General features: G+C 39.5%; 1 protein-coding gene across 1 annotated transcript in view; it reads right to left on the bottom strand.

Annotated features, from left to right (window-relative positions):
* The window catches only part of macf1b (microtubule actin crosslinking factor 1b), a 103,438-nt gene that overhangs the window by 52,103 nt on the left and 27,020 nt on the right, over nt 1–24,315 (bottom strand). Inside the window, exons 3-31 of the mRNA XM_036215925.1 lie at nt 21,353–21,367; nt 19,356–19,445; nt 17,975–18,052; nt 17,796–17,888; nt 14,938–15,104; nt 12,501–12,616; nt 12,307–12,410; nt 11,332–11,451; nt 9,605–9,700; nt 9,381–9,508; nt 7,251–7,344; nt 6,831–6,985; nt 6,371–6,689; nt 6,176–6,253; nt 5,927–6,088; nt 5,738–5,842; nt 5,547–5,642; nt 5,313–5,438; nt 5,073–5,225; nt 4,835–4,989; nt 4,637–4,763; nt 4,327–4,510; nt 4,189–4,209; nt 2,535–2,692; nt 1,939–2,117; nt 1,715–1,853; nt 1,275–1,631; nt 1,123–1,206; nt 929–1,033 (exon numbers count right to left, since the gene is read on the bottom strand). Coding sequence (XP_036071818.1) covers nt 929–1,033; nt 1,123–1,206; nt 1,275–1,631; nt 1,715–1,853; nt 1,939–2,117; nt 2,535–2,692; nt 4,189–4,209; nt 4,327–4,510; nt 4,637–4,763; nt 4,835–4,989; nt 5,073–5,225; nt 5,313–5,438; nt 5,547–5,642; nt 5,738–5,842; nt 5,927–6,088; nt 6,176–6,253; nt 6,371–6,689; nt 6,831–6,985; nt 7,251–7,344; nt 9,381–9,508; nt 9,605–9,700; nt 11,332–11,451; nt 12,307–12,410; nt 12,501–12,616; nt 14,938–15,104; nt 17,796–17,888; nt 17,975–18,052; nt 19,356–19,445; nt 21,353–21,367 — 3,804 coding nt within the window. The remainder of the gene's footprint in view (nt 1–928; nt 1,034–1,122; nt 1,207–1,274; nt 1,632–1,714; nt 1,854–1,938; nt 2,118–2,534; nt 2,693–4,188; nt 4,210–4,326; nt 4,511–4,636; nt 4,764–4,834; nt 4,990–5,072; nt 5,226–5,312; nt 5,439–5,546; nt 5,643–5,737; nt 5,843–5,926; nt 6,089–6,175; nt 6,254–6,370; nt 6,690–6,830; nt 6,986–7,250; nt 7,345–9,380; nt 9,509–9,604; nt 9,701–11,331; nt 11,452–12,306; nt 12,411–12,500; nt 12,617–14,937; nt 15,105–17,795; nt 17,889–17,974; nt 18,053–19,355; nt 19,446–21,352; nt 21,368–24,315) is intronic.

Consider the following 24,315-nt stretch of genomic DNA (forward strand, 5'->3'; position numbering starts at 1 on the left):
TTCTTGAGAAAAGAGACTTTTCCTTTCTTGAGATTCTGTTTTTTTCAGTGCGGTATTAAACATAGTCTACATTACATTTAAAACGTAAGTCATGACTTATTGTTTTAGGATGACATTTTAAAAAGTTATAAACTGCTGTTGTTATGTATTTCTGAGTGCTAGCAGCTCCACGCTAACATAGCTGACTGGTGACTATTGATGACATCATCGAGTGGGAGCAATGTTTAAACTGAAAACACTTTTTTCTATATCTCTCCAATTGGAGGACTAAATGTAGGGGCAGGGAGAAGCCATAGGTGTAAAATAAGAATTTGGATTCAAACGTTTTTAAAGCTTCTTATCTATTTTCAAATTAATAAATTCAATGCTTTTGAGACTTTTTAAGAGCACGCAGGAACCCTGCGTTAGAGCTAACTATTTGTCAATTGATCATGGAAGATAAATTAATAACTGCTCCGCCAGAATTATGACATCTACTCTTTTATAATTTGGAATAGAACTGTGTCCAAAAAAAAACTGGAGCAGATTCTTGAGATTTGCATCACTTTGATGTTTCACACTAAGACTTTTCAACTCTAGGTGGTGGACATGCGCTAATATCAGACAGAGAAAGTCGATTTTGAACATCATATCTTAAAAGTTGAAGATGAATGTCACTTGACTGATGTGAACGTAGCATAATAACGTTCAGCTTTCATAAAAATTGACTACATGACTTTTTATTATCAATCAGAATCAAATTCAGAGCCTGTCGTTGCTGTAAAAAGCCTCAACTTTTGCTAAATTCTTCTTGTTTCTTGATGCCCTTTAGAAACTCCAATATTATTGTGAATTCCTAATAATACTTATGATAATAAATAGCGTATCTGTGGTAAAAATAAAGTCTACCCTGGTCTGTTCCTGTTTAAAAGCAATCGTCAGCGTCTACCTCCTGAATGATGGTGTCTGAAGCAGAATCCATTTTGGTTTTCTTTACTGGAGAGGCGAGTGGTTCCACCTGAGCTTTGTATGCAACCAGCTGCAGCTCATAGTCCTGTTTGCACAAAACGGAGAGAAAAAATGTTGTTTTTTTACTGTTAATTACAAAAATGAACTTATAATATATGCTAAATTGTTGCTCACCTTGATTGTGTCAATGTATGCTTTGGCATACTTTTCACACTCATCAACTTTGTCTTTGTTCTGTTCAATCTCCTCTAGAAGTTTCTGTAATGGAACTCAAAAATTAGACCCAGATGTGAAACAATTTAAGGTGTTTGCTAGGAAGACTTTACCTTCTCCTGAGCGAGCTGATCTTTCAGAGCTTTGCTGTTGGTGATGGGCACGGCCTGGATCTTCTCCTGCCTCTGCTTGGCGTCACCGATCCAGCGGATCAGCCAGTCGTAGCTCTCGCGATAGTAACCCAGCTGGCGGCCCAGCTGCTCCAGCTCTCTCTGGCGGAGGTCCATCTGGGTGAACACAGCCTTCCAGCGCTCCTGGAGGCTGGTCATCAGCTGGCGGTAGTGGTCCAGCTCGGCATCGTGCTCACTGTGCACGCGGGACATCTTGTCGCTCACAGCCGAGGCTTTCTTCACTTCCGCTTCCAAGGAGTCGAAGATGGGCTGCTCACCCTCTGCCTCTGCGCGCATTTTCTGCAAAACGTCATAAAAGCAGAAAACGATTGATCAACTGTGATCACTTCAATAATTTATCTGGACAATTTATGTTATTTTACCTTAAGTTTAGTTCTGTAGCTCTCCACTTCCTTGATGTCACCAGGAACAGTGTGAACCTCCCGCAGAGCGTTCTCGTAGCGCTTCAGCACGCCCTCAGCGCCCTGCGTGTTACGAATGACCATCTCCACTGTCTTCAGCCTGCAGGATAAAATGTTTTTATTGCAAAAAAACCCCAATTGTTTCAGAAATGTAAAAATTCTAGAATCAGCTGCAGGGGTCTTACTTCTCCAGATAAACAGAGGACAGCATGTAGGTCTGGTCCATTTTCTGCACGGTGAGCTCGAGCTCTGAGCGCAGCAGAGGAGCGGAGGCCGGCTGCTGGGGCGAGTTCAGGACCTGAGTCGTTTTCACAGACACCTTATCCAGGTCCTTCTTAAGGCCTTCAAGCTCGTTCTGCACTCTCTGCAAAGAGGATCAGAGTCAGCAACATGAGACTAGAGGCTACAGAAACTGGCAAAAAGAAAGGACAAAACGTGCAAAAAGAATTCCTGTAGGAAAATTCAGCAGAGAATAATAAGCCAAAACTGCTGATGTCGCTGCAACATCTCAGCTATTTGTTTTTAGAATGTAAGAATTTTTCTCTCTATTCTTCTGCCTCTCTGTTTGCCTCTTATGAAAGGTTCCTGATTGATACACTACATTTTATTTCTTATAAATTATTTCTTATTAATTGTAACTTTCATTTTATTTTTTATTCCTCTTCCAAGTGGGTGAGTTAGGCTCCGGAAGCCCCGTGACCCCTAAGACGGGTTTAGAAACTGAATAACTAAATTAATTAATCAATTTTAAAACTCTAGGATGTAATATTTGTTGAAGTACCTTCTGATCCCTGGACTTCTGGTCACATTCTTTCAGAGGCTCTTTCTCCAGGGGTTTGCGAATGCGAGACACGGTCTGAGTCTCGCAGTTCTCGATGCGCAGACGCAGATCTTTGACCTCAGAGATGTAGTTTTTACACAGAGTCTCATCTTGTTGGCCTGTGAAAAACAAACCCTTTAATATAAACACATTCGCCTAATGCTTAGGATGAAGTCAGATCACTCTAAAATGAAAAGAAAAAAAAAAGCCTTTTTTTTTACAACAACACAGAGCTGAAAGCAGTTTAGCAAAGTTTTCATTGTGATTTAAAACAAAAGTTTTTGCCAAATGCGTTTTCATTTTGGTGCAGCCCATTGTCAGACATGCCAGCACAAATGTGTATTTGTCGACACCAAACACTTCTGTGTTTAAAGTTTGCATATAATGTATGTTTTGGAGTATAAGTCGCTTTTATTCTTTTTTTGCATAGTTTAGATGGAGGTGGGACTTACATCTGGTTCACATCGGACGCAGAAGCGCTGCAAAGTGGTGTGCGGGCTAAGTGTGTGCAGTATCCGCTTCACCTCCAGTTCACACCAGACCCGTATTTCTCTGTGATGGTCAACATGCGTCTCTGCTCAGCTGTGGTTATTTAGAGCTTTTTTTGGCCGTCATTAGACACCCCAAACCACACCCACTCGTAGTCAGCCCAATATGTTGATTTGTGTGTGTGTGTGTGTCTCAGTGTCTGTTTGTTTTTTGTGTGTTTTTTTTATTTGTATATTCTGTTTAGATACAACATTTGTTTAAATACATTGTTATTTTTTGTGAAACATTAGCTATATTTCGAAATGGACCGCATTTTCTCGAGTGTCTTGGCATAACTTCTCGGCAGGACTGAAGCGGATCACTCGTGGCTCATGCAAAAAATAGACCAGACGCCCAAACGATCGCTGCTATGGCGCCGTGCTTCGCGTCTGGTGTGAACTACAACACAGGTTAACAAGGGTGCAAATGGAAGCTGCCTTTGCTCTGCGCCACTTCCCAGAACCTCCGCGTCTGGTGTGAACCACGCGTTATACCCAGGAACAACTTATATGTGACTTTTAAAAATAAACGCCAACACCCACCAGAGGGCGCTGTTGGTGTGTGTATTAGTATTTGGTACTGACAGAAACAGAAGAAGAAGCACTGTTCAGTTTTATGCTGGGTTTGGTGGATTGTTCCAGAGGAGGAAGAATTCAACGGATTTAGTGATTTAAAGTGATATAAAGAGTTTAGTTGACTTGATTTCTCCGAATAAATGTTCATATGACATAATATTCTAGATTCCCCATATGTTTCAGTATATTATTGTTGTCTTTTCTGTTATGATTTGGCTGTCAAGAAAAAATGTTCTTTCTTGTTTTATACTAAATAAGATTCCTCCCAAAAGTGTGACTTAATATGATTTTTTTTTCTTCTTTATCGTGTTTTAATATACACCAGAGCGACTTATTGTCCACAAAATACAGTAAATGTAAGAACCATCACAGCTTCCATCACTAACAAACAATATGCTGTTGGTTGGATGCAGAAATAAAGCATCATGCAGTCACAGCTGTGCTCATGTCTGAAGCGTGTTCACACATCTGCTGGTTGGTTAGCTAGCTCTGGCTTGCTGTTTGCCACTCACCTCTAAGCTTAACTATTTGCCCTGAAACATGAATTGACAATCACAGACTGTAAAATCCCTTCACAGGTTATCAGTTCTTCTTCTTAAAATGGAATAAAATGTTATGTATGCTTGGTGTTTTAAAGAGTACTTCCTCACCCTTCTCCATGGAGTGAATCAGGTCATCAAAGTGCTTCACGCACTTGTTGTATTCCCCTTCGATCTGCATGCGGTCATCCGGACCAAACTGCTGGCAGTCCTGGCTGTCGCGCATGAAGTCCTGGTAGTGGAGCTCCAAGTTCCTCATGACCTGTCGGTATTCCTCTGGTTTCATGGTCTTCAACTGAAAAATTAAAAACGTTGGACTGAATAATCATCCAAATATTTGGGTTGGTAGGACCTTAATCTGAGCACCAATTATTTGTGTGCATTATATTTTAGTTTTTAAGACTAAAGAGTTGAAACCAACCGTAGTAGTGTTCCAAGAGCGTATCTGTGTGAAGTCTTTCATCAGGTACTGCCATGACAGCAGACTCTTCATGTTTACGTGGAACATCTGCCACATGGTCAACATCTGCTGATGGTTGGAATCCAGACTAGGGGAGGACAGACAAAGGTGAGCAACTCCAAGGAAGTGAGCAGGTCAAAGACAGCTGACGATCGTCACCTCGACACACTGTCCAGAGCCTCCTTGTTGACTGGAGGGACAATGAAGCAAACAGAAGGAACCACCGCCTCGTGTCCGGAGCGATTCAAGACCTTCCACTTGAAGGGCTGAGAGTTGTTCAGGAGAGCGCACTCATCCCCTTTATGGACGGTGATCTGGAGCACATCGAAAGAGGTTCTGTTGAACTTATGATCCAATCAAGTATTTCTCAAGTGTCACTGTTTGTAGAAACCCTCACCTCCTGCTGCTTGAAGTCACAGACAGCCTGAATGGGCATTTTGCCTTTGATGGAGGTGGTGGGGTTGCGGGGCTTCAGCTGAATGATGGATCTGCCTCTCTTGTTCAAGGCTGTAATCAGAGTCTTGAATTCGTTGAGTTGCTCCCTTTCCTCCTGTTACAGCCAAAGAAAAGCCGTGTTAGCTTAAATTCATTTAGCTTATTTAATCGGAACTCTACGAAAGGTCACACATGAACCTACCACGGCGTCCTGCAGCAGGTCCTCTAAGCGTGTGGCTGTTGTAGAGCGATCACAGCTGTATTTCTTTCTCATGTTCTCCTGCATTTTGTTCATCTTCTCCTGCGCCTCTTTCACATCGCCAAAGAACTGCAAAGTCAGGTGACATAAAGAGATCAAAACCCTTTCTAAAACTTCACATTAGTGCAGATTTGTGGGAACTGCACATAGTGATCCATGAATGTTTGTGTTTCACACCTGATAGTAGGCCGTGTTCTCTTTAAGATGACCTTCTATGCAGCAGCAAAGCTGCAGGATCCAGCTCCACTGAGTCTGCAGTGCAGCTGTAAACGCCTGGTTAAAAATAAAGAAAGAAAACATTGAGGTATGTTGGTTTAGAGTGTAGCTCCTCCCTAAAATACTCAAGAAAAAATGACAGCTTTATTCACCTCCACTGTTTTCTTGCCAGGATGTCCGTCTTTGACAAGCTTGTCTCCCAAAGCCTGGATGTCGTTGACCTTCTTCTCCCTAAGCTCCAGCTCTCGCATGAGACCCTAGCAGGCACAAATAAAATGGTTACACAACCATCATCAATGTTTCAATCTGAAATAAAATGCTTAGTATGCACGACTACTGACTGAATAATTGTCTTTCTTAGCCGTCATGTTGGTGTTCCTGTCACTCCAGTCAAAGTTGACTTCTTCTTCTTCTTTGTCATTCAGCCACATCAGTTCCTTTGTGGCAGCAGAGACGAAGGCGTGGAGTGAATCCAGGTTCCTCAAGCGAGACTTGGAGGAGTTCTAAAGGAAAAAAAATAATTCCGAAAAAGTTTACTCCAAGATTTGACTTTCACCTGCAAGAAATATTTGAAATGGGAGAATGTTTACCAGTAGTTTGCCATACTGAAGGTCCAGTTTTCCCAGGTACTCTCTGTATGATCCTTTACTCACAGGAGATAACTGACTCTGGGAAATAAAATAAATGCCAAAGATATTACATTAAAGCAGGACAAAATCCTCCCACGCTGAGTTTACTTCAGCTGGTTAATGAGGAGAAGTTTGTTGCTCTAACTCCTTTCTTACCTCATCAGACTTGGCGCGTTCAATCTTGGACTTAAAGTCCTCCACGGTCTGATGCAGACCTCTGTGGCTGCCCAGTTGTGACTCCACAGAGGGCAGATCGGATCCCCACTCTGCAGAGTCGATGCGCCGCTGGTTTTCCTCCACCCACGCCAGCAGGTCCTGAACATAGCGCAGGGTCACATCGTCGACCTCAGGGCGCGCTTTTATGGTCGTCTGCTGGGAGGTCAGTGGGACTTGGGCGGCAGTCAGGGTTGACTGCTTCAGCCGCAGGTTGTAGTCGCTCCGCAAGTTCACCAGGCGCTCATGAAGGCGGTAAACTCTGAGTTTAGGAACACAAGCAGGAGTTAGATCAGTATTTTGTGGTGTTACACCTATAATTGTATTCTTTTAGCTTAAACAATGTCCTTTATAATATATCTTTTTATTAATGCACTCAAATGCAGCATGAAGCAACTCTCACCTGCGATACATCTGTTCAGCCTGAGGGTGGCGCCCATCTTTGAGAAACTGCACATCATTGAATAACAGGCGAATCATGTTTTCGGCCTTGTCCAGCTCCCTCTCCACCTCTGCTGTGTGCTTAGCTGGTTTCCCAGCATTCAGAAGACGGATGTCCTGGAAAAAGACAAGGAATTATTTCATGCCTATTATTTTCCATTTCTGACTTTGACTCTAAAAAGGCAGAAGTCACATTTAAGCCTAAACAGATGAGCTATTTTTAAATAGGCAAGAGACTTTAATTATAGGATGACAAGAAAACTAAATCTCAGATCAGTTAAGATCATCTTCTGGATCTCCTGCAGGTGACGTGTGCAAACTAACAAAGATCCTTCATGCAGGAGGTGTGTCACTCTGTTGAACCCAATGAACCGGATCTTACCGATTGTAGGAGACTCTCCAGGTGGCTGAGTTGATCATCACAGACGCCTGACTCCATTTGGACTTTACCATAAACTCTTTGGAGTCTCTCAAGCCTGAATAAGACAAAAAAAAAAGATTGATGAATGAAACAGTAACAAAACTTTTCATTTTTCACCTTAGGCCCAGCAAACAAGCCCATCCCAACACTTACAACCGCCCACGAAGCAGCAAATACTCCAGTTTATGAGGATCAGTCACAAATGCCATTTCAGTTAAAAAATAGACGCACTCTTCTTAAAAACTTGATGCTAAGCAAGCTAAAAGTGAGAGGGAAAAACATTGCAGTTCTCCCTCAAATACAGTCTGTTAATTCAGCCAATCCACATCTACAAGCTGAAAACAAGCTTGTTAGACTGAAAGACGAGAGGAAAGTCTTATGACAGGAAACCCTCCCTCTGTGCACGCACAGGCATCTCTCTCGAAATGCAAAAATAATCTGCAACGTCTAATCCTCTTTTATCAGATTGAATTATATCAAATTGTGTAGCAGTACACGGTACTTTCTCTTGCTCTTTACAAATGAACACAGACATCAAGTATTTGCTTTATTTACTATCACTAAATGACAATAAAACTGCTTCTAAAAAAGCATGTTTGTACTAGCAAAGATAAAAGATAGTCATAAAGATAGTCATGCTAATTGTTTTTTTAGCTAGCAAACTAGTTATGTAGCTAGCTAAAAAAACAGCTAGCATGACTATCGTTTAGCAAGATTCAGTGGGCTTTGGATGACACGTTTCTCCATTACAAACTATAGCAAATCTTTAAATGTAATGCTATAACAGTCTTTAACACCTATAAGTAAAAAATCTAAAGTGTTGCTACAGTTGTGAGATTCCTTTGAATGAGCTACAGATAAATTAAATGACATTGTTAGCATGCTAACACGGAAATGAATCCGGGTCAGTCCGACTCTGAAGTTTGTAAAGCTGGGTTAGCATGACATCTGTATTTCAATCATAAAACGACTAAAACTCTTGGTCTTGTTATGTTGACAATCGGCAAACTTCTTCAATATCCTTTAATGTCTTTCACACTGCCCTCAGTAATGCATAATCAAGCAACCCCTTTCAAAAATAGTCCATGTAAACTCACGTATAGGCTATACGTGTTTCGGACTTCCGCGTTGACATGTCTCTACAAAAGTTTCTACGACCATTTTCAGGTTCTACTTACAAGAACCATGGCAATTGAAAGCAAATTGAAAGTTAAAACAGTTGACCAATCAGGGACTCGGATGTGGTAGTGATGTATAAATGCCGTCCCCTTCAATTCATGAAACTGCCAGCTGCAGACATGAAAAACCTTAAACAGAATCAGCTTTTTCAATCTGATGTTTTTAGATGTTTCCGTCTTTTGAAGAATGCCGTGTCTGTCAAGTATTTTCTTAGTTATGACATCAAATGACTCCTCTCAGGCTTATTTAGAGTCAAAGTTTCTATCATTGCAGATTTCCCTTGATTGCATTGCATTAAAGACCCACTCCAACTAAAATTGTGTTTTTAACATGTTGTAGCATCTTCCATGTGGTGGAGGACGTACAGTAAATAAAATAATTTAAGATTAAAACGGTGTTTTCTGAGTATTATTTATTCAAATCAGGATGCATCAGGAGCAATAAAACTCATGGTTCAAACTCGTGCTTCACTCAAGTTCTGATGCAACTACTTTCAGACAAATAAATCCATTTACATTTTCCTGTGTTTTCCTCGTCTGAGCTGGAATCTGGCTCAAAACTCTGCAACTGCATAGTTCGGATATTGCTAGCCATTTTTTCATTTTTATTTTTTGCTTCGCTACTGCTAGCTTAGGGTTGTACGTCCCGCCAACAATCCAGAGGGGATTTTCTGATAAACTATTGCTGCGCTGCAGAAACTGTCTTAGAAAACAACACAAGCTCTTTAATTTTGGCTAAAAATAGCATAATTATGATTAATAGACCACTGGGAACAATTTTACAATAGATAAAAATATAGTTGGAGCAGGACTTTAAGTTAATTTTGAAATTATAAATGTTTTTTTTTTGCATTAAAGATCTCAGTAATAATCATATTTTTGAATTTGTCAAATTGAATTCCACTGTCCCGACCTTTCAAACTCTATCCTGAGCAGCCGTTCTCGCTCAAGGATGGCCACGTGAAGACGACCCCACTCTTTCTCCACATCAATGGGATGGTAGCCTGGGGGGACTTTCACCTGACCAGCATGCACTGCACTCTGTGAACAACAATATGATATGTATAGCTTTATGATAATGATAGCGAGGTCAGATAAAAAAAGGAATAGAAGAAGGCATAATTTGAGTTAGCTTGCCTCAAAGGACTGGTAGATCTGTTTGGAGCGGCTCTTGTCAGCCTCTTTGACTGGAAGCTCTGTCTCTTTAAACTTTAGGAACTGGCGCCAAAGAAGCTGTGGTAAAAATAAACAAAGGAAACATTCAGAGCAGTAATTAGATTTTTGGTTTTATCCTTTAATTAACTTTTGCACCAAACACAGCCTGAACACATCGCCACTGAAGTTGCACATTTTTACACATCATTACACCAAAGCTTTGATATTCTTTATGATCAGAGAACATTTACTGTGATGGGAACCTGAACAAGAACAACCCTTACCAGGTTGTCAAATGTTTGTGGAATGTGTACATCAACACATCACATTTTAGCTCATGAACAGTGAGGTGATGTCTCATCTACTTAAAAGCGATGGACACACGTTCCCATGACTGCTGCAAACTCAATCAGCCTCTAAACAGAGTCACATTTTCCCCCATCTTTATTTCAGGACCAAATCTGTCAAACACTATACTAAACAATATTGTTATAGTCATTCTGTTTAACTAGAAAAGTTGCATTACCTGAAATAATGCTACTGTGAATGCTTTTTGCTGAATGTGGTCTATGAGGTTTATTTTATTTGATGAATGTCATGAACTTGCTGGACATTTTGATTCCAAAATTGCATAATTTGCAGAAAGTGAACAAAGAATTTGAAGAATATCATGACAAAAAAACATTGCAATGCTGCTAAAAAATTAGCTTAAATTAGCCCAAGAATCTTCAGTGGATGCCAATTTAGCCAAAAAAGCTAACACGTTGCTAAAATATTAGCCAAACTTCAAATTAGCTCAAAAATTCCCAGTAAATGCCAAATTAGCCAAAAAAAAGCTAGCACATTGCTAAAATACTAGCATAACTCAGAATTAGCCCAAAAAACCTCATTAGATGCCAAATTAGCCAAAAACGTTAGCATTGGGCTGAAATTTTAGCTAAACTCAAGAAAAGCCAAAAAACCCTCAGTAGATAATTAATAATTTGATATTGCAAAGGTTTCAAAGTGCGCAAAAAATTGAGGAATTGCATTAGGATGAAAAAGAAATTAAGCAATATTGTAAAAAACTGTGTAAAATTTCCACATTTTTGTGAAATATAACAATACCAAATGTGCAAACATGCTTAATGTTTCTAAATGCAGAAATTTCAAAAATTCCCATTCATTTCAAGGTGCTGAAAAATCGCATAAATTGAGTAAAATCGTAAAAGTGTCAGAATACTAAAAATACAAGCGATAATGTCCTGAACTGAATGTTTTGATTCCAAGATTGCTGAAAGTGTAATTGAGTTTTTTATGTACCAAAAAGCGTACAGAAGAAACAGAATCACTATATGCTTACAAACTATTCACACAATAATTCATCTCTGCAAGTCACAGATAGATAAATAAGTCACGCTATGCTTTTGTGCTAGGACACTGACAGGGAGTGGTTAGGGGGAATCTTCCGAGCTTAATGAAATCAATGCCTGAGCATGGTCCCATTCCACCCACATTAGGACAATGCCTTTGAATACAGCAGCCCGTATTTGTCCACAGGTACACAATATACTAGGGCATTCTTTGATACAACAAAAGGATGCTGCCACAGCCTCTTTTTCATTGTATTTTACAGAACAGATTTTTTTTTATAAAGGCTTTAGCTTTTTAAGAACTTTAAATAAAGTCAAAACCCCTTGGATTTAAGAGTTACAACAAAAAAAGCTCACCTCGATCTCCTCGTAGCTGGCAGGGAACTTTCTTTCCTCAAAGATCGTGGCATGGTGACGAATCCATTGGAGCAAAATAGTCACCAGCTCGTAGTATTCCTGCCAGCGCAGCTCCAGCTCCTGCAGCCAACGCAGCAGAAAGACACATGAGGCTCAACGACAACAAGCAGGATGGCTCCTCTTCTCCAGCATTTTTGTTCAATCACACACTGCCACGAATTGGATTAGCTAAAAACAATCCACATGTTGTGCTTGCAGACGGAACGGTGAAGGAGCAGCTTATTTTTCAAGATTTTTCAGATAGCGTTGGTGTGCAGTCAGACTCCGGGTTTAAGAGTTAAGGTCAGTAATAATGTTAAAAAAGTTCACATTTAAGAACAAGGAAAATCAAAAGATTACTTCTGTGTTTCATGGTGGCAAAACAACCCAAAAAAGTAACTCCAAAAAAGACTTAAAGTTTAACAAGTTACTATTTGTTGAAGTTATTATACACAGACCTCTTGCAGTTTTAGTTTTGAAACTCATCTTTTTACTCAGGCTTTAATGCCAGCGAACAGATCTAGTGAGCCAGATTCTTATTTGTTTACTTTTTTTGGTTAATTTTAATGGTTATTTTACTCTTTAACTGTTTTGATTGTTTTAGCGATTTTATTGTTTCTTTTTTATATTTAACTGTTTCATGATTTCATTCACATTTTATTTTTTTTGCTCCTGCTTTTAAAGGTGCTATATACTGTAGATAATAAAATGATTGATTTACTTTGTTTGATGAAGCAAAAGAAAAACAATCAGTGAACACCATCACACTTTAACTAAATGACCCATCTGTGGTTTATCTGATAAACCACCAGTTTGTAACAGATTAACCGTAAAACAATACATTTGATTAATATTTTATCAAACTAGCCTGCATTTTTCTAAAGTCAATTTTCCGCTTCTATTCTCTTTGTATAGTTTAATAGTATCTGTACTTACACTGGCTCTGCCTCCATCCTGGACATCAACGCGAGGCATGACATCATACAGAGATGAGACGTAAGTAATGATGGATTTCTCATCAGGGTGTGCAACGTCAACATCTAAAGTATTAAAGAAACAGAGTTACAGACACCTGTTATTTTAAAACTCAGAGCTCCATTAGTCACAAAATCCTTTTTTGACATCAGTACCTTCAGGGTCCAGGAGGCGCGTCACTCCCAGATCCTTCTCAGCCACACTGAAAGCCTGTTCAAGGTTCTCCAGGTTGGACTGCTGGTACACCTTACCCATGTCGATGAGCCTGGGACTAGTGAGAAAACACATTGAACTGATGATTACTAGACACTAAAGGTTATGGACAATAGAAATTACAGCTTCTCAAAAGGACATTGACATTTGATAGTGATGTACAAGCTTGACTTTGACAGTTTTCAGTAAACTTGTAGTATAAAAAATGGGAAAAAAATAAAAAATTGCTTCCATTTTTTTTTTTTTTGTTTATATACACAGAAGTCGGACTTGATCTCCATGAATTAAAATTCCACGGAATAAATTATATAACCAAGTGACAAGAAATACTATGAATTTGTACTTGTGTTTTGTGGTGTAACAGGTAAACTGGCAGCCGGGTTTTTAACCCCAACTGCCCATGGCTAAACGCTGTAAAAGAGCCCACCTGTTCACAGTCTGACAAACCCACATGAGCACCTGCTTGTTTGTCCTCTGGGTGTTTGAATCTTCCTGGCAGATGTTAGAGAATGTATAGCTGGAATGTAATTTAGTGGACGACTACCAGGATCAGATCTGACACATTCTAAGTCAGAAACCAGCCAAGGCTTGACTCAGGAGAGACAAAAGTTCAAGTCTCTACACTGCAGAGCAGAATGATTGAATAGCCTCAACTCATCAATCATCCATGGAGCTAGCTTCCAACTTTTAACCATCTCTCAGCCTTAACTTTTTCAAATCTACAAATCAGTTGTATCAGTAATATATTAGGGAGCAGATGCAGTAGATCTCATACAGCTCTCGGATGCGTGGCGTGGATTGGCCTGGGTGGCGCCCGTAAACAGAAGAAGATGCAACGCGGCGGACTTCTCGGACAGAGTGCTGCTTCATTGGCCTTGGGAGGCCGCTCTGGTCCTCTCTTCCGTGAAAGCTACGCGACCTCCTTCCGTGGCCCAGTTCTTCAATGCTGGAGAGGACCCCCGAGCTGTGAGAGCCCCGACCTGAATCCCAGGAGGAGCCCTCAGAGGGAATGTCCTCGCATAGCATGACCACTCGGTTGTCCACATCGCTGACGGACCCTGAGAGGCCGCGAATGAAACCCAGACTTCCTTTCCTTTGCTTGGACTTACTTCTTCCACTAAGCATGATAACATCTACCAAACTGTTCTCATGCAGCAGCAAGAAATAAAACAATGTAAAAACTGGTTAATCCTAATGCATTGAGGTGTCCATCATCTTCATCCGCTCCTCTTGAAGTCTTTGCACATTTTGCTGAGATGAAGAAAATAATCCTGTCGGTACAGCAAGTCGGACTGGATTCATCTGAAGCTTTTCAAATCCAGGCTCAAAGTGCACGCACAGGAACCCAGGGAGATCTCAGAGTCGATGGAGGAACACATCGTCTCCATTTGCCCATTCTGATGCTTCTGCACAAAGTAGTGCCACGGTTTCATGTGGCTGACAGGGTTCTATAGCTACACCCACACACACCACACCACACCCCTGACCTTTATGAAAAGCAACACTGAGCCAGCCTCAGGAGTCTCAAAAATGAAAAGAAAAAAAAAACACCAGGCACATATTCCAGTTCAAGAGAACTTGCCCCTGCAGGTACATTTTTCTTTTTTAACCATAAAGGCTGTCAAAGAACCTAAACATTTTACCTCATCTAATCCTGCTTTTCTGCTGTGCTCTCCAGACTTTGGATGGACAAAAACCACAGATGTTGAAGTATCCGATGGGAATTACACGAACAATGACTTCCCAGGATGCTGACACAGAATAATCTCCAGTCGTTTGGTTTGTTATACTGAAAACAACATCTTTAAGGGAATTGTTGGTTCAGCAGACACATTTTTTAGCTTTTTTAGTTAAAGCACCCCATAAATTATACACACATTCTAGAATTATAGCTCAAATCTCCAGATTGCTGGATGTGAATGTTAATTTTTTAATGGCAAAAACTTGAGAATTGGGACTTTCCTGATCAGTGATTAGAGGACTGATCATATTAAAACTGGAACATTGTTAATGTCAGTGCAGACGTGTACAGATGCCCATACCCGCCGCCGTCTCTTTGCTTTTAATTCATTACAGTTATAAAACTCCCATCACGGTTATCAAATCTGAAAGGATTTCAGGACGGAGGGCGAGATTTAATTACAGAGCAGGTTTTAACTGGTATCATGAAGCGTAATTTGACATTGGAGAGCATTCCATGGTCCTTTTGCTTCAGTGAGCTCAGTATTGAATTAAACTTGTGACAAGGAAGGCATGTAACGCTGTCGGTGCAAGTATGGAGCTAAAGCCTGCATGCTGGTGCACTGACCTGCACTCGGCTTTCCTGTCTGCACTTTTTGATGTCGTTTGCATCAACCGCTGAACGACTTCCACACTTACTAGTGCTTGTGGATGACGGCGTTGAAGAGCTTGCCGTCCCTCCAGCTGGTGGAGAAGTTGTCGCAGCGGATTCCCGGGTAGCCCTCCGTCATCCGCTGAGACCAGAAGAGCAGCTTCTCCTTGGCTGACATGTCCTCTGACTGCCCATTCACCTGGATGTCGGAGATCTAAAACATTGACATGATAAAAAATGAATCAACACAGCATTTGTGGACATTTTGCAATAAAACCTGAAGGAAAATGAGGTCAGTGGAAACCAAAAGATCAATTTAAATGGAATTACCCATCACCCCATGAGATCATTTTAGGACAAAGTGATAATTATCTCAAACTGTTTCATTTGTTAATCATTTATGAACATGTCTTTATCAGCATAACTGCATTAGTAATGGATTTATAAGGATTTTTTTATTGACTCTGACTTCATGAGTAGAAATCAATAAAACCAAAGTTTCTACTTCATTTCTAACACGCCTTCTACTTCTACTCCTGCAAAGTACAAAAGGTACTAAACAATACGATTTAAAAAATCTTATAACTTTTAGTCCTTTTTTTTTCAGAATTAAAAACATATTTTTCAATCAAATCAAGAAAATGCTTGAAAGGGAGGAGAAAGAAGCAAACTATTGTGATCTCTTTTCTGTTTTCCTCATTTTTTTTTACATAATTTAACTATAAAAAAACTAAAATTAACATAAGATGCTGAATAATAATAAATAAAGTAATTTTAACAGGAAGTGAATTAATGTAGTTGGGATGGACTGTCAAGCGCACGACTAAAGAGATTTTCTATGATATTGTATTTTTTGGAGTATAAGTCGCGTTTGTTGCATAGTTTGGTCAGGGGTGCAACTTATCAGGAGTGACATATGTGATTTTATTAAATACATAAATAGGCTCATCTATTTGTTATTTTCTCACTAACAACCAGTTTCCCTTTAGCTGTTGTTTCCCACTAGCAACCACTTGAGGGCGCTGTAGGTGTGTTTATCATTATTTGCTACTGACAGCGACACAGAAGAAGAAGCGGCGTCCAAAACAAACATGGAGGAGAATATGATTGCTCTCCTCCTGAACTTTATTATTTTGTTTTAATTACACCAAGATATTAATATTCTTGTTTTAATTTGTTTACCTTCTTAATATGGGACAGCAAACTGAAGTACAGAGAGGCAGAAGTACTGTGAAAGCTAGACCATTCAGACCAGGGATGCTCATTATGTCGATCACGATCAACAGGTCGAAAATAAACTCAGGCCAATAAAGAAAATATTTTCTAGTGACATTAAAATTCTAGAGAAATATCTGAGGAATTCAAACCCAGGTTCTTCCTATTAAGAAAAATCATTTGTATAGGACAAACTGCAGTCACTACAGGAGCAGCTGGAAGTTTTTGTCACTTCATAAAGACAAACTCTCACTCCAGTTATCACAAAAGATTTGTTCATCTATGGATTTTTTACAAATTTTAAACAGGAATCAAGTGTTTCTGTTGTAACATCATGTTGGATTGGTACTTTGATGACTACAAAAATATATATGCTTTTTATATTGTCTGCGACAAAGAAAGTCTGTTGGCAGTTTTGATATTTTTAATAGTTTAGTGTCCATTTAGTTCAAAATAATTGTCCACTTTAAAATTTGTTTTTCATTAAAAGTCTGTATATTTAAGAACTTCAAAATAAAAGTTTCATGCTAATCTATCTATCTATCTATCTATCTATCTATCTATCTATCTATCTATCTATCTATCTATCTATATATAAATATATCATTAACCAGATATTCAGGAGGTTGTTGTTCACCACTGATTCAGACACTGACTCCTGCAGTAGAAAGTAAAGATTCCCAATGAAAGGAAAAGAAAGAAGCTCTACAATGAGCTCTTCAATATTAATTAACCTGATCTCTCAACATCATCCATGTCTTACAGATATACAGTCAATGCCTCCATTTGGCGTTGAGCCTAAATACTTGACAGTAGCTCCTCCCACATGTGACGGGAGTGTCTAGTTTATGAACACATTTTTTTGGTCAAGAATAGACAATCAAATTTGATATACATTAAAGAAAAGCAGTAAATGTGAATTTGATGCATGAATCAGGTTTGTTGTGAACGCAACATTACACTGAGCTTGGCGGATTCGTTCAGAACTTTAAAAAAAGTGCGACTTATGCTCCAGACTGACGTACATTTTTTTCTCCTTTTTGTTTTGCCTTTTTGGCTCTTGGAACTTGTATTTAGAAAAATACAGTACTTTTATTTTCCACATTTTATTGTAAGTAGAACTGCAGGAAGTGGTGTGGCAACCAATCACCGTTTCCCCAATGTGTCAACTTTTTATCTCTCAACCATTAAAATACTATTTTCCTGCAAGGCACAGCTGTGTTTCTATTGCATCTGTTTATCAGCACCTCCCAGCATTCCTTTGCCTTTCTGCAATCCAAACCTCTAATTATATGGGTGGGGAAGGGGGGTCGAGGTGTCTCTGCATGGCGGCCCTCAGCATGAAAAGGAGAACCAGCAGAAGGCTGGAGTGTATTGGGTGTGACTGAGTGTAAAGGGCCAGTAAATTGTACACTGACACACCCTCCCCTAAGGGATGAGCAAGGCTGACTCACACTAACACACCCTGAGTCTGTTCTGTTTCTTTGAACACATTTTCTGTTACAAAAGTTCTCTTCTAAGATTAATTTTAAGGTGTGAATGATTGCGAAAAGGTGATGTTTCTCGGAGAATGATTTTTAAAAACCCAAACCCATCTTGATTGTTTCCAAGGAGGTAAGGAAACCGCAGCAGACATCCCAGAGGTGACAGGTATAAAATAATGAAACATCACACTGACAGAAAAGGAGACCTGGAAGTGGAGGATGATGGTCCATATTAACCCCAAGGTCAGCTTAGGGTTTCCGTCTGCTATGTCATCATTTCTGATGTTAACCAGCTTGACCTGCAGAGACAAAACAAGCAGAACACTCCAGACACTTCACCTTGACGATCAGGTTTATTCATCATATATTGCGTGGTGATTCATACCTGTCGGTGTTTGAGGAAATCTAGTGCTATCTGAACATTCTGCAGTTTGTGGAACCGCATACGGCCTTTTTCTCTGGGCTGTGAAGGATAAAGAACAGATAAAGATGTTTATTTCTGTACAGATAACCCTATCAATATGTAAATATAAGATAAAAGATACAAAAAAACTTCAAAACAAGTGGAAAATGGGTGATTTCTTGTAAATCTATAACAGCTAAAAGGTCACGTTTCTAAAAAAAAACTGGAACAACCAAACTTAAAGACCCACTCATTGATCTTTTGTACCTGTTTTAGCTAGCCAAGATGGAGGGATAACGGCAAACGGATAAAGTCAAAAGACCAGATCCACATCTGTCATTGGGATCCCAGTTTGCTGTTTTCATTGGAAGAAAATGTGCTTAGCTTGGTATTGTTTTTCAATTAAAAATGGACATTGAGACCTTGTCGTTGTAGGTTTCAAAGACAAATGTTACTTTTTATTCTTACTAATGTGTGTTACCTTAAGGAATACAGAATCAAAATAATTCTGTATTTTCTCCTTTTATTAAAAAAAAAAATATTGCATTTGGCCCGTGTACTGGGATCCCATTTAGATTTTGGCCCTTTGAGTGAAAAAGTTTGGGCAGCGCTGCTCAAGCGAGATGAAAATACAATCAAATGAAAGAAATAAAATACTCCTATATAAACTTTTGAAGCTGCATGCCTAAAGCAAGCCATTCTGTCAAGATGGAAAAGAATAAACCTCAAGACAGAGGTCCATGGATGACATGCACAGCCGGAATACAGGTGGAGTAGAGGTGACAACATTCCAGGGGGAAATTCCAAGTAACAAAGCCACTCACCAAGTGCCCGCTCCTGACCACGTCTCTCTCCTTCAGCTAACACCGGCAAGGAGAGCAGGCGGAGGCCAGGTGCCAAAGGTCAGCACACAAAGGGTTAAAACAAGAAGGCAAACCAGAGAAGAAGGAAGAGAGAAGAGTAGAAAAGAACAAGCGTAGATCAGAGAGAGGTCTAGACACACATGGACCAATCTGCTGTTAATGTGCAGAAGTTAGGAAAGCAATGGAGTGATGAGCAGAGAAGCCTGTGGAGGACACCAACTCCCTTTAGAATCATAGAAGCACCAATTCCTCTTTAAAATCAGCATTTAAAGAGAGAAAATGAATGCAAACAAGGAAGCCACAAACTTAAGTTGATTTATTAAGCAACATTCCAGCTTCATAGAAGACAACTTGACTGCAACGGATTCCAGTCTGTTCCCAAAGGAACGGCATTCCAGGTTAACACCAGATAAGCACCTTTTTTTTTTTTTAAATGTGGAATGGAAGATATTTAAAGGCAAAAAGATGCAGCTGCAGCTTCAGGCACATTGGAAACTCACCAGCGTTTCTCCAGAGAGGACCTCCAGCAGCGAGATCAGGTTGTGTCCATCTCGAAGGTCTTCGTACAGATCTGTCACGTGACGCTGGGCCTGCCAAATATGATCGTGTTATTTCATTTTATTTACATAAAATTTATTTAAGATTGATTTGTTTTAAAAGTTTTTATGAACCCTTTAACATCTGAGGCGTCGCCGGTGACGCTTAAACACAAAATCTTTAACATACTGTGACTTTTCAACCACTAACACAATAATTCCAGCTCACGCCGCTTTTCTCCTTCAAAATCTACTAGAATTATCGTGTTAACAATCAAAACATCACAGCAAATCAAAGAACATTGGAGCTCTTCTGTTAAAGGGTTCAAAAGGTTTTAGAAAGTGCTCATTTGTGTCATGATGGCGGAACTAGGGCTGCCACAAATGATTATTTTAATTGTCGACTAATCACTGATTATTTTTCCTATAAGTCGACTAATTGGGTCATGTGCAAAAGTGGATGGAAAGCACACATTAGCTTTAAACTAACTAAAAATAAAGACAATGAAGATGATAGTTTATTCAACTAGAAAGTAGTCGCTGAAGATGTTGAAGCTTTTTGCTGAAAATGCTAAAGCAAATTGCAAAATGTTAAATTTGCTAAAAGACTGGAAATTTCGTTAAAGAACTATGAAAGAGCGCTGAAGTTTAAATTTCTTAACATTTTGCAGTAAAATTGCTTAAAAATCCCTAACACATGCTAATTTTACAAAAATATTTATTGTGTTGCTTAAATATTAGCTTAACTCTAAATTAGCCCCCAAAAAATCTTAGATGCCAAATTAGCCAAAAAAGCTAGCATATTGCTTAAATACTAGCTAAACTTCAAAATAGCCAAAAATCCTCAGTAAACTAAATTAGTCAAAAATGTTTATATTTGCTAAAATATAAGCTAAAGTCTAAATTAGCCTGAAAAACCCCAGTAGATAACAAGTTAGCCAAAAACGTAAGCATGTTGCTAAAATATGAGCTAAACTCCAAATTAGCATAAAAAACCTCAGTAGATGCCAAATTTTCTAAGAAGCTAGCACATTGCCTAAAAATGAGCTAAACCTCAAAATTGCTTAAAAATCCTCAATAAACTAAATTAGTCAAAAATGTTAGCTTGTTGCTAAAATATTAGCTATTTTTAATTTTTAAAAATTACTATAAAAGATTAAAACATGAAAACATTAGCAACAAGGCTTGTTGGAAATCTACTTAGAATTTTGAAATTTGAAGTTTTTTTCAGTCATTTCCTATGGGGTTTATTTTGCTAAATATTTTTAAAAAACTATAAAGTTTATGAATACCAAAAATAAAAGCAGGAATGTCCTGAATATTGCTGAAAGTGTGATTGCGTTTTTACATGCTGAAAAAGGAGCAGGAGAATCACTATGCTTACTAAGCATTCACACTATAGTAACACTCACAGCTTTGTCCAACTTTACTACACTTTTACTCCATATAATATAAATCAGTGACTAATCGACGGTTAAATTAGGCGTGGACTACTTTACTAGGTGATTGGTGTTCGATTAGTCGACTATTGTGGCAGCCCTAGACTGAACAATAAAACATGCTGCAGTTTGGGGGTTTTTTTTGTGAAAGATCCAACAAGCTAAAATATCATAAAGTTACACAAGCTTTCCTACAGAGCGCAGAGCCTTCTCTGAAATAACACCATTCCCGTCAGGAATGCATAGCTGTGAGCAGCCAAGCCCGTCTTCTGCCACAGATGCCAAACGCAGCTGCCATCTCTGACAACTGATGGATAAAACACTTCAAAACGAGGGAGTCTGAGGTCAACTTAAAGTTGATGGGAACGCTTTTTATAACTTTGTGCGCAAAGACGTGGTAACCTGCAGGCGTGAGGCAACAACTGTGAAAAAGGGTGAGAGGGTGCAGAGGAAGCACCAAAAACATATTTGTGGGAGAAAGCTGGTGCTAAAACTAGACTGTTTCCATGCAGATATGCCTACCTCCACCTTCTGGCCCTGGACGAGAAGAGCAAATGGGGAGAGTCAAATAAAAAAATATCTGTTATGCTTTTGAAGAAAATAAAACAGTATTTAAGCAGAGGTCAGATTGGTATTTTGGAGCTTATTTTGAAACCACTGTGTGAGGTTTACAGTTTAATAAAAGTTGTTTTATGGGAATGATGCAAAGGGCCTTGAATTGAAAACATTTTTGAAAGTGCGACTAACTGTACACATCTGCTTGTTTTCTACACATTGAATGCATCACCTGCTGAAAACACATTTCCTGTGATGATCTCTGCTCCATTAGTTTGTGTACGTGGGTGAAAAAAAGGCGTCTATCACCACTTCTTAATTACTCCCCACAGAAATGGTTTGGGTTGGGTTGCGCTGAGCGGGCACGGGTGTGGAGCAGTCCATCACACATGGAGCACAACATGAACCAAATATGAAAGGATTTGTGATTATCTCAGTGTTATGTATAATTGTTTATTTGTATTGAATCTTTTCTGTTAGTAGGAAATCAGACAGTTTGATGTAAGGAGCAAAAAGAAAACATACTTGGCCTTAAATTACCTTTAATTCATTATGTTTGACAAAAAAATGGAAAATAAAATCGAAATTGTGACTTTTAAACTGAATTGAATTGCATTGTGGCTTGATTGAATCATTATATCCCTAAAAGGTATTCTGTTACAGTCAAAATGAGCTGCTTCTCCATATGATCTAATATATCTGTTTTTACATGGTTATTATAATGAATTAATTGGTTTGGAAACACATCGACACTTTTAGATTTGCACAAAAGTCCACATGTGGACAGATTTCTGCTCTGCAGCTGCGCTCATTTTTCACTCTGTTTTAAGTAAAGCAAAGGACAGCACATCTTTACGGCTGCAGTTTGCCTCTACTTTGCTGCATCTCCTAAACTGACTGTGAAGGTATGGAATTAGTTAAGCACCAGTTCAACCAGAGCTGCGGAGCACTTTTCCAGATTCAGCCTTGGAGTTAGCGTCTCAAGACAAACTGGAATTCCTTACTTCTGACTGTAGATGGCGACAAAGTTCCTTCTGTTAGTGCTACCATAAACTCAAAATTCAGTCAGAGCAGCTCCAAGTAGATAAAAGTTAGCGTTAATAAAGTAGTACCTATCTTAAAACTCTTTTAATAAAAATTCAATAATGTGTTGCATTTAAAAACCTTAATTTGTATCCAATTGAACTTTTAAGCTGAGTAAACCATCAATTCAAAATTGTAATTTGATGAAAACGAATAATTTTAAATGTAACAAATTACAGAACTTTTCTTAATAGATTAAAATGCTTCACCTTCTCCGGTGTATAGTTATGCAATCTCTCCGTGCATTTCGGTTTAAGACAAGCACACGTTAGCTCTTAAGGAGTCTCCTGAGAGTCTGAGCAGCACATGTGCTACTGGTGGCTTCGACCACAGCTGGCTCTGAGCCGGACCCAGAATCTGCCCTCTCAAAGTGAGCTAAGCAGGTCCAGATGTGTGTGAGTCACCCGTTAGGTTCCCGGTGAACACACCGCAGCACGTTCTCACACAGCGGTGGCAAGAAGGCAGCGCACTTATGGAAAACACAACAGCCTCCTTGTGCTTATTTTTCCCTGCTTGTTAGTTTTTTTTTTTAAATAAATGAATGGCCCTGTGTCTGCAGAGTGAATATGGAAATTTCTATGGAGGTATCCGAAGGGCTGTGAGTGTTTTACTGGCAGTGGGTGTTCCCTGGAAAAAAAAAGCAGAAATACTTCAACTGTTCTGTGGGAGGGGCTCTGGGCTGCATTCATTTTTTATAAGTAATGAGGGACTGCAGAGTGAGGAGCAGGGTTTCCCCGGACACTCCTGATGAACTGCACACTTCTTTGATGGGGTGGGGATGTTACAAGGGAGAGATGTGAGTGAGAAGCACTGATGGAAGGCACACACAGACAGTCGCAGATGACAGGCTGCTCCTCTGCAAGCCTCTCCATCACACTGAACAGTCGGTGGGTGGATGTGCAACAACGGCTGGGTTCATTTATATTGGTTTGGGGTGGATGTTTGTAATCATTTCTGCAGGAATGCATTGGATGCACAGGTGAGTGACAGATTTGACTGTTTACAGCTTCCATGCAGGTCTTTAGGTGCGTTTCTGCAATTTTTAAAGTCCCCCATGACATTTTTTTTTATTTTAAAAAAGGTTCCCAGTAGTTTTTTATTATGATTATGGTGTTTTTAACCAAAATCCCATAACCTAAATGTCTTAAAAAGTAGTTTTTATGTTGATCTGAAGCCTCTGTTTCCAAAATCTCCTCTGAGGGGGCGTGGCTTTTGGAGGTGAGCTAGACAGCTCCGCCCTAAATCCCCCCCTGTCTGATTATGATAACTCTGTGTCTCGCTAGCATAAATCTTCACCGCATAAAAATGTCAAGCAGTATCAGTAACATTTCAAATTTCTTTCTGTTACTCTGATATCACTATGGGTTCGTATGGGTTAAGTCAAAAAATGGGGGGAAGGGTCGAGGATTTCAGTTGATTTTAAGTTTTTGTATTATTGTTTTACATTTTTTTCAGCCACCAATGACCTTACCCTCCTCTTATAACCCATCTAAAGTTAAATTAGTTTAAGCCCCCTTAGTTGTCACACACTTGGATGTGTGAAATTTGCCCTCTGCATGTGACCTATCCCCTGGGGGAGGGGTGAGCTGCAGGCACAGCTGCACTCAGGAACCATTTGGCGGTTTAACCCCCCAATCCAACCCTTTAATGTTGAGTGTCAAGCAGGGAGGAACTCTGTTACATTTTCTTTTGCTTTTTGTCAGACTGGATTTGAACTCATGACCTTCCAGTGTCAGGGCGGACACTCAACCACAAGGCCGCTGAGCTGGATTTCTGCCAACACTAAGCAATAAGCACAGTTTCACGGCTGGTCCACAGTCAATCTTGAACTGTGTGGATGTATAAGT

Source organism: Oryzias melastigma, linkage group LG16 (genome assembly GCF_002922805.2).
Source record: "Oryzias melastigma strain HK-1 linkage group LG16, ASM292280v2, whole genome shotgun sequence".
Lineage (NCBI taxonomy): Eukaryota > Metazoa > Chordata > Actinopteri > Beloniformes > Adrianichthyidae > Oryzias > Oryzias melastigma.